The sequence below is a fragment of the Stegostoma tigrinum genome, chromosome 2 (assembly GCF_030684315.1).
Source record: "Stegostoma tigrinum isolate sSteTig4 chromosome 2, sSteTig4.hap1, whole genome shotgun sequence".
Classification (NCBI taxonomy): Eukaryota; Metazoa; Chordata; class Chondrichthyes; order Orectolobiformes; family Stegostomatidae; genus Stegostoma; species Stegostoma tigrinum.
In genome coordinates, this window is record NC_081355.1 from 34,158,303 (window position 1) to 34,173,485 (window position 15,183).

At 41.8% G+C, this 15,183-nt stretch overlaps 1 protein-coding gene across 2 annotated transcripts in view; it reads right to left on the reverse strand.

Moving 5' to 3' along the window:
• The window catches only part of stmnd1 (stathmin domain containing 1), a 30,627-nt gene extending 25,043 nt beyond the window's left edge, over nucleotides 1-5,584 (reverse strand). Inside the window, exon 1 of one of the 2 annotated variants that reach the window (XM_048521719.1) lies at nucleotides 5,449-5,584. In XM_048521719.1, the coding sequence (XP_048377676.1) occupies nucleotides 5,449-5,568 (120 nt within the window). In that variant the 5' untranslated portion in view covers nucleotides 5,569-5,584. The remainder of the gene's footprint in view (nucleotides 1-5,448) is intronic. The other variant, XM_048521727.1, reaches the window with a different exon arrangement.
• Nucleotides 5,585-15,183: the final 9,599 nt, after the last annotated feature.

Genomic DNA, 15,183 nt, shown 5'->3' on the forward strand with positions numbered 1-15,183 from the left:
TATTCACCCTATCGATGCCTCTCATGATTTTATAAATCTCTATAAGGTCTCCCCTAGCCTCCAATGCTCTGGGAGTAAAAAGTCCATTCTATTAAGCCTCTTACTGTAGCTCCAACCCTCCAAACTCAGGAATATCCTTGTAAACCTTTCCTGAACCCTTTCAAGTTTAACAACATCTTTCCTATAGCAAGGAGACCAGAATTGAATGCAATATTCTAAAAGTGGCCTAACAATGTCCTGTCCAGTCACAACATGACATCCCAACTTTTATGCTCAATTCACTGATCAATGAAGGCAATCATAAACAAATGCCTTCTTAACCACCCTTTCTACCTGCAACTGCACTTCCAAAGTATTATGAACCTGCACGCCTAATTCCCTTTGTTCAGCAACACTCCCAGGACCTTACCCTTAAGTGTATAAGCCCTGATTTGCCTTTCTAAAATGCAGCACCTCACAGTTATTTAAATTACACTCTATCTGCCACTTCCAATGGGCCAATGCCCATTGGCCCATCTGATCAAGTTCCCATTGCGCTCTGAGATAACCTTCTTTACTGATGGCTACATCATACCTCCAGAGTTCAATACTGTGTTTACACCCAAATCATTTATATAAATGATGAAAAACATTGGACCCAGCACTGATCCTTGCAGCATGCTAATGCTGACAGACCTCCAGTCCAAAAAACAACCCTTCACCACTACCATCTGTCTCCTACCTTCACGTCAATTTTGTATGCAATTGTTTAGCTCCCCATGGATTCTACATGATCTAATCTTGCTAATCAGTCTACTGTGTGGAACCTTGTTGAAGGCTTTGCTGAAGTCCACGTAGACAATGTCTACCGCAGTGTGTTCATCAGTCTTCTTTGTCACTTCTACAAATAAACTCAGTCAGGTTCATGAGACACAACTTTCCACACACAAAACCATGTTGACTCTCCCTAACCAGTCATGAGAACAAAAAGATAAATAAGCAATTTGATAGACATGTTTGCAATTATAATAGAGTGGAATGGAGTGCATAAAATACAAGCTGCTTCCACTCGCAAAAGAGCATAGAATGAGGAATCATCATTTAAAATGATCTAAAATCAGAGGTTTATGAAGCTATGTAATGCACTAACACAGTTAAAGATTGATACATGTACCATGTCCAAATGTTTTAAAATGTTCCATAGATGGTGAAAGAAATGGTAATTAAAGTGATATGGAAACATTATGTATGTCTAAATCACAGAAATGATTGTAAACCCTTTGTTGCACCTGTAAAGTAAGATGGATCTGTTAGATTCAAAACTGCAACTTCATAAAAATGGAAAATAAATATGTACGATTTTCATTTTAAATAGCAATAGCAAGTAATGTATTTTGGTATGAGTTACATACTTTCTTTCTATCTCTCCTGCAGATCATGCTCTATTGGGGCATTGATGTCCATTTTGATTAAATATCCATGATTATTCTTGGAAAAGTACTGTAAAGGTTTGCCATTGCCTTCTACAGCAAAAGTGACCAAGAAACTGTCCACCTCTTATTGCATGCCAGCATCCATTTTGGAAAGATTTCCAGGTTTATAATCAAATTCTGGAGAGTGTGATGATACGTTGCCTTTAAGAGATCTGTTCTGTGCTTTTTCTAGTGCAGAGGGGTGTTGTCACAGTGGTAACAAAATATCTCCTTCAGCCAGGCAGTTGCTAAACACCTTTAGAGTTCTCCCTGGGTGTTTTTTAACACATCAAAAGAATTGTGATTGAGCGGGGTCAGGGCTCACACAGAACCAAGAAGGATTTTAGTTTTGCTTTCAGTTAGTTGAACAGGTTTATTCTGCTGACTGCTGGAGTTAAAAGTTCGAGTTCTCCGCTGCTACGGTGAAATCTTAGACAGTGAGACTTCCCCTTAAAAATCAATAATGGCAGATTGTTTTTTCCTCTGTGCTGGAGAAAGGCAGCACATGAGAATCCTATCAGTGATAATGGGAACTGCAGATGCTGGAGAATCCAAGATAACAAAGTGTGGAACTGGATGAACACAGCAGGCCAAGCAGCATCTCAGGAGCGGGTCTAGGCCCGAAACATCAGCTTTTGTGCTCCTGAGATGCTGCTTGGCCTGCTGTGTTCATCCAGCTCCACACTTTGTTATCTTACATGAGAATCCTAACTGTTTTGTTGAACTGCCTTTGCCAGAGGGTGTGCTTATGGGACGTTGCGTATATTGGAGCAGCTGATAATTAGTGGTTAAATAATACATTGTCTTGTTAAGTATTTCAATAGAGTAAAGTAATGCCAAATCTTCTTTATTTTGTATTTTAACTGTGTTGTAAGAATAAAGTATGTTTTGATTCAAGCTTAGTGGTCAACCAATCGAATCATATTTGGAACACAGTGCCTTACACTTGCCTTTTAAAAAAATTACAAAAGTTAGGGTCTAGGCTATCTACATAATATACTTTGAGGGGGTCTTGTCTGGTCCATTACAAGTGGGACTCTAGCCTGGAACTTCAGGCTTAGAGGTAGGGTCGCCATCCACTGTGACACAAGACCTCTGCTGTGAGTTACATTGGCCAGGAAAAATGCTGTACTCCTTTGGTAGCAGGTCATTTTGCTATTGAAATGTAAGTGCATTAATCTTTTAAAGAACCATTAAAACGGCACTGCAATTTTTCCTGCAAGAGGATTTTTTTTTGATGCTGCACTGTGGAAAAAAGTTTACACTACAGATTTACAATCAGTACCTAGAAAACTGAAGAACTGTACCTGCTTCTGCACGCTTTCTCAATTTGACTACATCAATAACAAGACATATTCAAGAATTGCCAATGTAAGTGCAATGTTTTGCAGATTTTGAACATTACTCTGGGAACAAGGTAGAGTAAGTCTGCCTATCAAATTTAATATCTCAGAGAAATAGTCCTTCCCACTTTGCTCCACACACAAGAGATCTGGGCTGTGTGCCACTACCATGCCAAGAAACTATAGCTTTCAACTGAGGCTTCGCTTTACTTCTGAAGATCAGATGGCAGGACTAAGTACCAGACAGCAAGGTACCGACCTGAGCAGATGTGATAAACAGCCACATCATACTGAAACAGTCAGAACTGAGTTGGATTGGTCAAGTAGTCAGAATACTTGATAGATTCTTACCAAAGTGAATCTTCAATGGAGTGCTTAAGTCAAAGCAAGCTCTATTACAACATTCTGAAAGCTATACTTAGGAGTTTTGATATTGAGCTCAAATCCAGGAACAAAATAATTGCCGCCTCCTTCAAAGGTTCATGCATTTCAGATGTAGAGAGAAAACACAAGAGGAAGTCCTAAGCCAGCAACTCATCCAAAACGCGATTATCAGTGGCATCCTAAATTTTTAGCATCCACTAAATACCCAGATGATGAACATGGTCATCTTGCCTCAAGGGACAAGCACTGTGGAATGCATTGTCATGCATTAAATCCCAAAGACTAAGCCATATAGGATCCACGATGAGTTGGTAAATTGAATACAAAACGGGCATGATCATAAAGGACAGAGGGTAGTTGTGGAAGGGTGTTATTCTAATTGGAGACCCATGAACAGAGGTGTTCCATAATGATGACCTCTGTTGTTTGTAATCTATATAAGTGATTTGAATAAAATGTAGGTATCCAATTGGTAAGTTTGCAGATGACATGAAAATTAGTGGAATTTTGATTAGGGAGGAAGATTGTCAAAGGGCACAGCAGGATTTTTCTTCTACTCATTTGTCGGGTGTGGGCAGCACTGGCTGGTCAGCATTTATTGCATATCCATTGTTGCCTTTGAGACGGTGGCAGTTGTATAGATCAATCAAAAAGTTAGGCAGAGAAATGGCAGGTGGAATTTAATCTGGCCAAGTGTGAAATGATGTATTTTGGGAGGTCAAATGCAACAGGAAACTACACAGTAAATGGCAGATCCCTTGGGAGCATTGATATACAGAGTGATCTTGGGGTACATATCCATAGCTCCCTGAAACTGACAACACGAGTGGATAAGTTGGCAGCATTGAATATAACAGTTGACATGTCATGATGTAGCTGCATAAGACTTTATTTAGACCACATTTGGAATGTTGTGTGCAGTTGCCACACTATAGGAAGGATGTGGAAGCTTTGGAGAGGATGCAAAGTCCTTATTGTCTCCAGGCTTACCAGGATGTTGCCTGGATTGGAGAGGTTGGACAAACTTGGATTGTTTTCATTAAAGCAACAGAGATGAGGGGTAACCTGAAAGAAGTATATAAAATTATAAGAGGCACAGATAGGCTGGATAGTCAGAGTCTTTTTCCCATGGTGGAAATGTCAAATATAGGGTTAAGGTGAGAGGGGGAAAGTTTAAAGGAGAAATGTGAGGCAAGTTTTTTTATGCAGATGGTGGTAGGTGCCCAGAATGCGCTGTCGGTGGAGGTGGTAGAAGCATATGCATAGCAACATTTAAGCAGCATTTTGACAGACACATCAACAGGCAGAGAATAGAGAGTTACAGATCATGTGTAGGCGGATGGGATTAGTTTAGAACGGCATCATGGTCAACCAGACATGATGGTCTAAACTGCATGTTGCTGTACTGTTCCATGTTTGACTTTCTATGTTCCAGGTAAATAAGCAGTGAGCAGAATAACAGTTTTGCCTGCTCATGATGGGATCAGTGGAACGTTTGAGCAAAATATGCACTTGTTCATCTTTTTAATTCAACGAGCAAGTTGGCGGTTTATTTTCATTTACAATTTGGTTCCTTCTACTGTCATACACCTTTATGTCTCCAATGTTTTCAAGTATGCAACATGTTGACATAAATATGAAAATATGTCACCACATGACTTGCACACAATTTGCCTCTGGAGACCTTTTTTCACCAAAGCTGGGTTTGAGGTATATGTAGTTTATACATGTACTGTATGTACGTCCTTGCAGTCACACAACCTTCATAAGAAATTACATATCTAAATATTAGACATAACATATAAGGCAAGCATATATACAGTTATACAAACATAATCACGTATATAGACATATTAATAGATATACAGTACAGAAGCATTAATATGCTATCTAAAAGAATTCAAAGAAACATAACATATTTAGATACATACATTTATATGTTATACAAACGTGTATACTTTCTTAGAATGGCTATAGATGAAACAGTAAACTTTTATAAAATACATTACGTTAAGGCCAGTTGGTGAAACTACTTGTAATGACTGTATCGTTTTCAAAAGGCATACGCTATAGACCCCCTGAACTGTATCCTCGCCTTATTATTGTTGGAGGGAGTGGTTGTCTGTGGGTTTGGGCAGTGAGACGGGAGAAACAGAGACAGATAGGGACAACGACTATTCTTTTTGTGCATGTTCTCGGTGAGGCTTTACCCTTACAAATCAGACTCCATACCAATGGAGCTACCCGCTCTCTGTCCGAGGCCGAGTTACCTTGCGCTTTCTTTCTAGACTGTCCTCAGTTCCGGTCTCCGGTTGTGTGGAAACCGCTCTGGAAGTGCCGCATCCCATTCCGACTGGCACGCTGCTTCTCAGCTCCCGCTCCACTTTCATTACATCCCCAGGCACTTTCCACCCGCCCATCCATTGTCGTTGCCATGGACTCGGCTGTTGCCATGGCGCGTTACTACAATACTAAACGTCACGACACCCTCAGTGGCTGCGTGCGCACAGTTCCAGGTCAGCCAAGGACTTTGGTCCGATGGAATTTGGATGCTATATCTGTCCAGTTCCCCAAAGCGTGTGATGAGACAAATTCTAAACCCATATACTTCTGCAGAAGAAAAAGTAGGGTTCTACTTACAGTAATAACAACAGTACTCATCCAATTACCTATTAATGTTACAGATAGGAAAAAAGGATTTTCATTTATATGGAGATAGTGGGAACTGCAGATGCTGGAGAATCTGAGAAAACAAGGTGTAGAGCTGGATGAACACAGCAGGCCAAGGAGCATCAGAGGAGCAGGAAAGTTGACGTTTTGGATCTGAACCTGTCTTCAGAAATGTGGGTGGGGGGAGGGGATCCTGAAATAAGTAGAGGGAGAGGCGGAGGCGGATAGGAGATGGATGAAGGAGAAGATAAGTAAAGGGGAGACAGGTCAAGGAGGTGGGGATGGAGCCAGTAAAGGTGAGTGTAGTTGGGGAGTTAGGATAGGGGTTGGTCAGTCAAGGGAAGAAGGACAGATCAAGGAGGCGGGGATGAGGCTGGTAGGTAGGAGGAAGCAGTGGAGGTTGAGGTGGGAGGAGTGGATAGGTGGGAGAAAGGACAGATAGGTTAGGGAGCAGGGACGAGCTGGGCTGGCTTTGGGATGCGGTTGGGTCTCCCAACCTTGCACCACCTGTTTCTATCTCCTTCCCAAAATCCACAAACCTGGCATAAAACCCAGGACAAGGGAGGTGCAGTTGTAGTAAGGCGCACTGACCTCTACATCACTGAGGCCAGGCACCAGCTCTCTGACACCTCCTCCTACCGTCCCCTTGATCATGACCACACCCCTGACCACCAAAACATCATCTCCCAGATCATCCACAACCTCATCATTTAAGGTGACCTCCCACCCACAGCCTCCAACTTCATTATTCCCCAACCCCACACTGCCTCTTTCTACCTCCTTGCCAAAATCCGCAAACCTGACATTAGGGAAACCAAGCGGAGGCTTGGAGACTGCTTTGTGGAACACCTATGCTTGGTTCGCACTAACCAACTGCACCTCCCAGTCGCGAACCACTTCAATTCCCCCTCCCACTCCTTGGACAACATGTCTATCCTGTGCTTCCTCCAGTGCCACAACGATGCCACCCGAAGGTTGCAGGAACTGCACCTCATATCTTGCTTGGGAACCCTGCAGTCCAATGGCATCAATGTGGACTTCACAAGCTTCAAAATCTCCCCGCCCCTGACAGCATCCTAAAACCAGTCCAGCTCGTCCCCGCATCCCTAACCTGTCCGTCTTTTCACCCACCTATCCGCTCCTCCCACCTCAACCCCCACTGCCACCTCCTACCTATCAGCCTCATCCCTGCCTCCTTGACCTGTCCGTCTTCCCTTGACTGACGAACCCCCATCCTAACTCCCCACCTACACTCACCTTTACTGGCTCCATCCCCACCTCCCTGACCTGTCCGTCTCCTCTCCACCAATCTGCTCCTTTATCCATCTTCCATCCACCTCCCCCTCTCTCTCTATTTATTTCAGAATCCCCTTCCCCTCCCCCATTTCTGAAGAAGGTTTGAGACCCAAAAAGCTTTCCATAAAATGCACCTTCTTTTCTATCCCAACATCCTCAACTTTGTTTCAGTTTCATTTTTTGTCTTACATTTTTGTCTCACTCATGTAGAATACCTTGGTGATGCTATATGCATTTGCATTGTTGCCATTATTATTAGTCTATATTGTCATCCTAAGTTTTAAAATTCTGATCAATCCACACAATTAAAGTTAGCATCCCCCAACTTTACAAACAATCTGCCCTCTCTAGTTCAACATACCCAAACACTCCTGTTCTTTGCCCAAATCCTACACCTCTTCTGTGCTCTGAACACCTACTCCCACTGACAATTCCAAGTCCCAGACAAACAGTAGAAGAGTGAGATGAAAGAAAAAGTAGGCTGCATAATGCAAAATTCTGAAAAACCTTTGCATAATAGACAAAAGAAAAGGTGAAAGACAGAAAGCAAGACACAGCATTTGACACAGAAATTATGAGAAAGACGAAATGAGGAAAACAATTGTAGGAGGAAGCCACTATTTTTGTCTTTTTCTCAAAAATCACAACACACTATATGTTATATGGCACAGCACCTCTTTATGACATTAATTGTAGCATAAAACTAATTGAAGCTATCAAAATTAAAGGGATCTAAATTGTTTTAATCAAAAATTTAGGGTAAAATCAGGATAGAAGATAAAACAGAAGTGGAATGCTCTTGTGATGCTGCATCCTGGACTTCATCTTCTTCGTCTCCAGCTTCCATTTCACACTCAGTGACAAATTGTTGTAGATCAGCTGTAGAGAGGTCTTCACAGTGGGACACAAGCAGCTCTTCAACATCCTCACTCTCCACTTCTTCAGATCCAATTTGCTTTGCAAGATCAACACAATGTTCTTTGATTCTTGGGAGCTCTGCTGACATATCAAAATCTTTAAAATCTTCAAAAAAAAAACTCTGGGAGGAGTTCCCACCAAACTGCAAGCAAGCAATCTTTGCTGACATTGGCCCAAGCCTCCATGACAATGCCAATTGTATTTTTGAGGTTAAAGCTCATCCAAAATTGAGGAATCATGCCCTTATCCCCCACAGTGGCTACAATCAGCCTCTTAAGTGTAGGCTTTAAATAATATACTACTGCACTCTGGTCGACGAGTTGAAAGAGAGAGGTTGTGTTTGGGGGTGGAAATAGCACTTTGATGTTTTCAGAAAGCTCACCAATGATGGGAGGATGACTTGGTGCATTATCCAGGATGAGGAGAATCTTGAAATCCAATTTTTTTTTCCTACAATATTTTCTGAAATCTTCTCCCAAAACATCAACAACAAGGTCAGGAAAAATTTGCCCCGTCATCCAACCTCTTTTGCTTGACCTAAAGTAGATGCCTAGACTAGCTTGTGGGTTGGCAGCATGGTACGCCACCACAGGCTTAAGCTTTAAGTATCCACTGGCATTGGCACCCAGTAACACAATCATATGATCCTTTACCACCTAAAAGTATGGACCATGTGCTTCATTCATAGAAATGTAGACACTTGATGGCATTTGCGTCCAGTATAAACCTATCTTATTCAAATTAAAAATTTGATCTAAGTTGTAGCCTTCTTCATCAATTGGTTTTCTTACTATGGGAGGAAATGCCATCTCATGCTCCTCGTCTGCACTAGTAGCTTCACCACATGACTTTACATTATGAAAAGCTTACCAGTTTTTAAAACCAGCTAACCAGCCACTGTTAGCACTAAAGGCAGGCATGCGATGTCAATGCGTAGTCCTTGCACACCGATGGAGTCATGTTACAGCCAACGCAAGTTCATATTTTAGCAATAGCATTCCTCTATTCATCAGTTGTGTTATAACCAATTTGCGTTGCCGGAACATGCTTTATGGCAGAGCCGACTGTACTTCTATCAGGTCTGCCCCTTCAGCCTCTGATGCTCCAGCGAAAATAGTCATTCCAAATAGGAAGGGATTTATGAGAGAGTTTTCCTCCAAGGGCGTAACTTGTGCAGATGAAGAACACAACTCAGTTAATATCATTCAGTCACCAGAAAGACAGCAATTCATTGATACCAGGAAGGAGCTGTTCAGCATTTTAAAGAAAGCCTTGTCTACTCTGTAAAGAAAACGCCACAGCAATAACATTATTGACCACCAGATGGCAATAGGAAGCTACATGCAGATGCAAGATCTTGCTAATGCATGGCGATGAACATGCCCATCTAAAAATGGCTCTATAGCAGTTAGTTGACTTCATGGTATATTGTTCAAGAATCTAGAAAATCAGCATTCTCAGGATCCAAACATGGACCACAATGTTGAAGCCGGGTGGTGCCCTCATCCAAAGTCCAGGCTCAATCACATTCAGTACTCCAGTTTCCTGCTTCCCAGCAGCCAGTGTTATTGAGGTGCAACCAGGAAAAAAAAGCTTGCCTGATTTCCATCTGCAAGGGCTATTCGTACTTTAAACCTTATAAATGAGTTGCTCAATTGACTCAAGAATCTGAATTTCAGGCTGTAGTATGGTAAGCCAGAACGTAACTGAGGTTGAACTGAACCTAATTACTTCACAGCCAATGTAATGTTGAAAATACACAGAAAGGTCATTGCATTGTGTGTTGCATTTCACTCTGCAGTACGAATTAAAAGAATGAAAAATATAGCACAATTATACACTCAAAGCACATTACTGATCATTTGGCCAAAATCAAGCAAATCAAGGAGAATTAGTGTGGGCTTATAAGGGTAAGTCTTGCCAAGGTCTTGGCTGACTTGTCAAGTCTAGGAAGGGCTTTCAGAAAGTATTTGACATTGTTCTCCACTTGAGTTTAATAAAAATAGGAGCGTAAAGAATTAGAATTACCTTTCAACCTGTTTCTTCAATTGTTGTGTCATTGCTTAGCAGTAATTGTCCATTCTTCATTTAGATTGAGAAGCTGATGAGCCCAGATCCAGGAAGACAAATCATGCTTCTCCTATTTCTGGGCCCCATATCCAACTCCTCTCCTGCTTTTAACCTTCAACAGCTTCTATTGACCATCTTTGTGATACATTTTGGGTCCAATAGAATAGTGCAACGCAGAAGGAGGTCACTCAACCCATCTGTTTACCACCAGATCTCATGAAGAAAAATCCAGCCAGTCCTTCCACTGTCACCTCTCCTTCCCCTGATCTGTTGATTCCCTCATTTTTCCTCCAATTATTTATCCAATTTCTACATGAACACTAATTTGAATCTGTATCCACCTTACTGTCAGGAGGATGCACATTCCAAATCCTAACTGCTGTTTTTGTGTAAATATTTTTCCTGTGTCACCTCTGGTACTTCTGCCAAACACATTAAATTAAATTATACCTGGGTCATCTGATTATTGATCTTTCAGCCTTTGGAGACAGGTTTTTTAATCTAATGAAACCCTTTATAATTTTACACATCTCCATAAAATCTCTTCAGGCTTCTTAGCTCCAAGAAGAGCAACATCAGCTTCTCTGTATTCATTAACCCTGGAGCTATTGAAGCAAAACTTTCATAGATCACAGAATCCCTACAGTGTGGAAACAGGCCCCTTGGCTCAATAGGGCCACACCAACCCTCAGAGCATTCCATCCAGACCCATCCCCCTATAACCCACCTAACCTACACTTCCCTGAACACTACAGGCAACTTAGCAAGGCCAACATACCTAGCCCATCAAGTTTGTTTCGCCATGCAATATGGCCATGGCCCTTGGGCTGTGGGAGGAAAACAGAGCACCCTGAGGAAACCCATGTGGATGCAGGGAGAATGTGCAAAGGTGGAAATGAACACAGGTTGCTGGCACTATGAGGTAGCAGCGCTAACCACTGTGGCACTCTCAAAACTCTAAACCCTTTACAAAGACTTCAAATCAAACAAGCTTATATTTTTCTTGAAGGTGAACTTGAAGTTGGTGATGATTCTAAGCATCATTTTTCTGGCCCCATTTTTCTGTATGGTTGAGGTAACATATTTAAAAGGTGCTGTCAAAGGTGGTTTGGCAAATCGCTAAAATACATCCTGTATCTGGTACACAAACAGTTACAGTGTACAAATGAGACATGAAATTATTTAGAAACTCAACTGGACAACCATATAAATGTGTGGTCAGAAAAACACATCACAGGCTTCAGAGGTGAGCAATCCACTTTCTGATTCCCCAAAACCAGTCCACTGTCAATAAGGCATAAAGCCTCGGTCAGTGAGAATGGAGGTTGGAAAAAATGTCAGGGGCTGCATACCCTACACTTGCATACAGACATGTTACAGGATAGGGAGAGGGATTTGGGATGGCTGAAGAGTGCCTTTGGAGTGTTGAAAGGTTAAGGGAAGGCAGGGAATGATGTGCTTAGTGTTGGCATTGCAATGAAAATGGCAGATATAGCAGAGGAATAGATTGTACATCGTGGACAACCAACCTTTCAGGGGAGAAGTCCTCAGCTGAGGTAAATTAAAGATAAATTGGAAGCACAAGTGCAAGAGATTGCATTGTCTAAACTGATAAAATGGAGATGGAGATATCTTGAAAATTGAATAGTGTCCTTCTGGGAAGAAGATGTGAGCAAGTGTAGTCAGGGCAGCTACAGAAGTCGATGAGCATGTAATGATTTATTGTTGATTATCTCCATTCTGAGGATAGACAGAGATGTTGGGGAGGGAGTGAAATATCAGATCAGGTGAAAGAGATAGAAGGGGGAATTAGAAACAGTTCAAGGCAGGAACAGGAACCAGTAATTATAGAATCAAAAAGTAAAGGAAATGAAAAAGGATCTGAGACAGTATGGAACAAACTGTGCCACACATCCTGCAAAAACCATGGGCATTTCGAGGAGCCATGCTGGTAGCCGAAGCACCACTTTTTATTGTGGTTTAATGTGAAAACATGTTGAATAAGGCCACCTTTGCTGATATTAAACAGGAACTTTCAGAAATTGATTAGGGAGGCTGTTCACAAGTAAAGGGGCATCTGCCATGTAGGAAACTTTCAACAGGCAAAATAGGTAAAATAACAAAAACATCAGTAAGGGGACTTCTTGTGGTACAGTGGTGTGTTATTCTCTGAGCCAGGAGGCCTGTGTTTAAGTCCCATTTATTCCAGAGGTGTGTAACAAAATCTCTGGACAGGGTGATTAGAAACTTAGATTAATTTAGAAAAAAGGGCAGTACCAGCATAGATTTAAAATTGTCTGAGGAACAGATAGGAAAGTTGTGGTGAACTGTTGTTTTTTGTGCAGGAGGGATTTAAATAATTATATCATTAGAGTGATATTTTCATATACATTAATGCTTTGGTTATGAGGGTGCATGGCATAACTTTAGAAAATTAAAGACTGGTATGCAGAATGGACGATGTAGAAAAAAATAATTATTCAAAAAGGACGTAGACAGGCTGGTAAAATACCCAGATACGTGACAGACAAAAATAACATAGAAAAGTGAGTCGATGTTTTGTAGCAAGAAGAAGAAATAATACATGCTGAATGATATTACTTTAAAGTAGATGTCGAAATGAACTTGACAGTACAGAAGGAGATCATTCAAAGCCTATGACCATTCCAAGTGATGCCAGCTTGTGCACATATCTGTGAAAGTGGCAGGACAGGTACTTAGTAAAATGTTCAGGATCCTAAACCTTCCAAGCAGAGGCATAGAATAGAAAAGCCAGGTAGCATTGCTGAACTTATATAAAGCTAACATGGCTGCAGGTGGAGCATTTTGTGCAATTTTGGCCACGACACTTTACAGAAGATGTTGGGACATGATATTTTCTGAGATTCTGACCATGTACAGTGGCAACCAAATCATGCCACACCCACTGTCAAAAATACCTTGACCTATCACACACTAATCAGCTCATTAAGAGCTAACAGGTAATCATAGACGAGATTCTTGACCTATTATTGGCTTTGACACCAGCATCCAGGTTACCAGAAGCTGCCAGCAGCTTCTAGGTCCTCAAGACTGCTGGCTAGCCTACTCCTTAGGAGATCCAGGAGCAAGAAACAAGTCTCTTTCAATTTCTAGTCTTGGGGACTGGGAGCCAGGATGAGTCAGATACAAGGGCAGTAGAATCTCTTACAGAGTCACCTCCTTGCTCCTCATCCATGCCTCCAGTTTTTTGAAATTATAATTGGATTTGGGCATTTCTGGCAGGCTAGTATTTATTGTCTGTCTCTAGTTACCCTTGAGAAGGTGGTGGTGATCTGCATTCTTGAAGTACTACAGTTCACTTGCCATGGTTTGACCTACAATGCCATTAAGGAGTGTATTGCAGGATTTTGACCCAGCAAAAGTGAAATAATAACATTATAATTCTAATTTAGGATGGTGAATGGCTTGGATGGGAACTTGCAGATGGTGGTGTTCCCATTCACCTGCTGTCTTCTGGATGCAAGTGATCACGTGTTTGGAAAGTGCTTTCTGAGGAGCTTTAGTGAAATTCTACAGTGCGTCTGGTAGATAGCAATTGCGGCTGCTACTGAGTGTCACGACTGAAGGGATTGGATGTGGTGCCTACTGGACTGTATTGTCCTGAATGGTGTCAAGCTTCTTGAGTGTTGTTGGAGCTGCACCCATCCAGGCAAGTGAGAAGCAGTCCATCACACTCCTGACTTGTATCTTGTAGATGATAGACAAAGGTTAGGGAGTCAGGAGGTTGGTTACTCACCACAGTATTCCTAGTTTCTGACCTACTCTCGTAATCACTGTGTTTATGTGGTGAGTCTAATGAGTTCCTGGTCAATGGTGACTCGAAGGAAGTTGATAGTGGGGAATTCATTGATGTTAGCACTATTCAATGCCAAGAGGCAATGGTCAGTTTCTCTCTTATTGGTGATGGTTACTGCCTGGCAGTTGTGTGGCATGAATGTTAATTGCCACTCGTCAGCCCACACCTGGATTTGTCCAGATCTTGCACATTTGAGCAAGGACTATCTCAGGAGTCATAAATAGTGTTGAACAAGATGAAATCATAAATTTTCCCACTTCTGACTTTCTAGTGGAGGGAAGGTTGTTGATGAAGCAGCTGAAGATGGTTGGGCCTTGGAGACTGCCCTCAGGAACTCCTGTAGAGGTGTCCTGGAGCTAAGATGACTGACTTTCAACAAACAAGACCATCTTTCTATCTGCCAGGTATGACTCCAATCAGTGGAGAATTTTTCCCCAGTTGATTCCAGTTTTGCTAGGATTCATTGATGCCACATTTGGTCAAATTCAGCCTTGATGTCAAGGGCTGTCACTCTTGTCTCACTTCTGGAATTCAGCCTTTTGTCCATGTTTGAACCAAGGCTGTAATGAGGTAATGAACTGAATAGCTCTGGTGCAACTTAAATTCAGCATCACTGAGCAGGTTATTGCACGTCAGGTGCTGCTTTACAGCACAGTTGATGACATCTTCCGTCACTTTAATAATAATTGAGAGTACACTGATGGGTCGAAAATTAGCCAGGATGGATTTGTCTTGTTTTTTATGTACAGGATATATCTGGGTATTTTCTAAACTGTGCTGGAAGAACTTGGTTAGGGGAGCAGCAAGTCTTTAGTACTATTGTCAGAATGCTGTTAGGGCCCACCATATCTGTTGCTTCGCACCATTTCTTGATATCATGTGGAATGAATCAAATTTGCTGACGACATTAACTGTAATGCTGGGGTCCACTGGAAAAAGCAGTGATGGATCATCCACTTGGATTTTATGGCTGAAGATCGCTGCATATACTTCAACCTTATCTTTTGCATTAATGTGTTGAGCTCTTCCATCATTGAGGATGGAGATATTTATGAATGCACCTCCTCCAGTGAGTTATTTAATTGTCCAACACCATTTACGACTGGGTGTGGCAGGACTGCAGAGCTTGCATCTGACCTGATGGTTGCGGGATAACTTAGCTCTGTCGATCACTTCCTACCTTGGCATACTCATAGTTGGTTTGGTAGCTTTG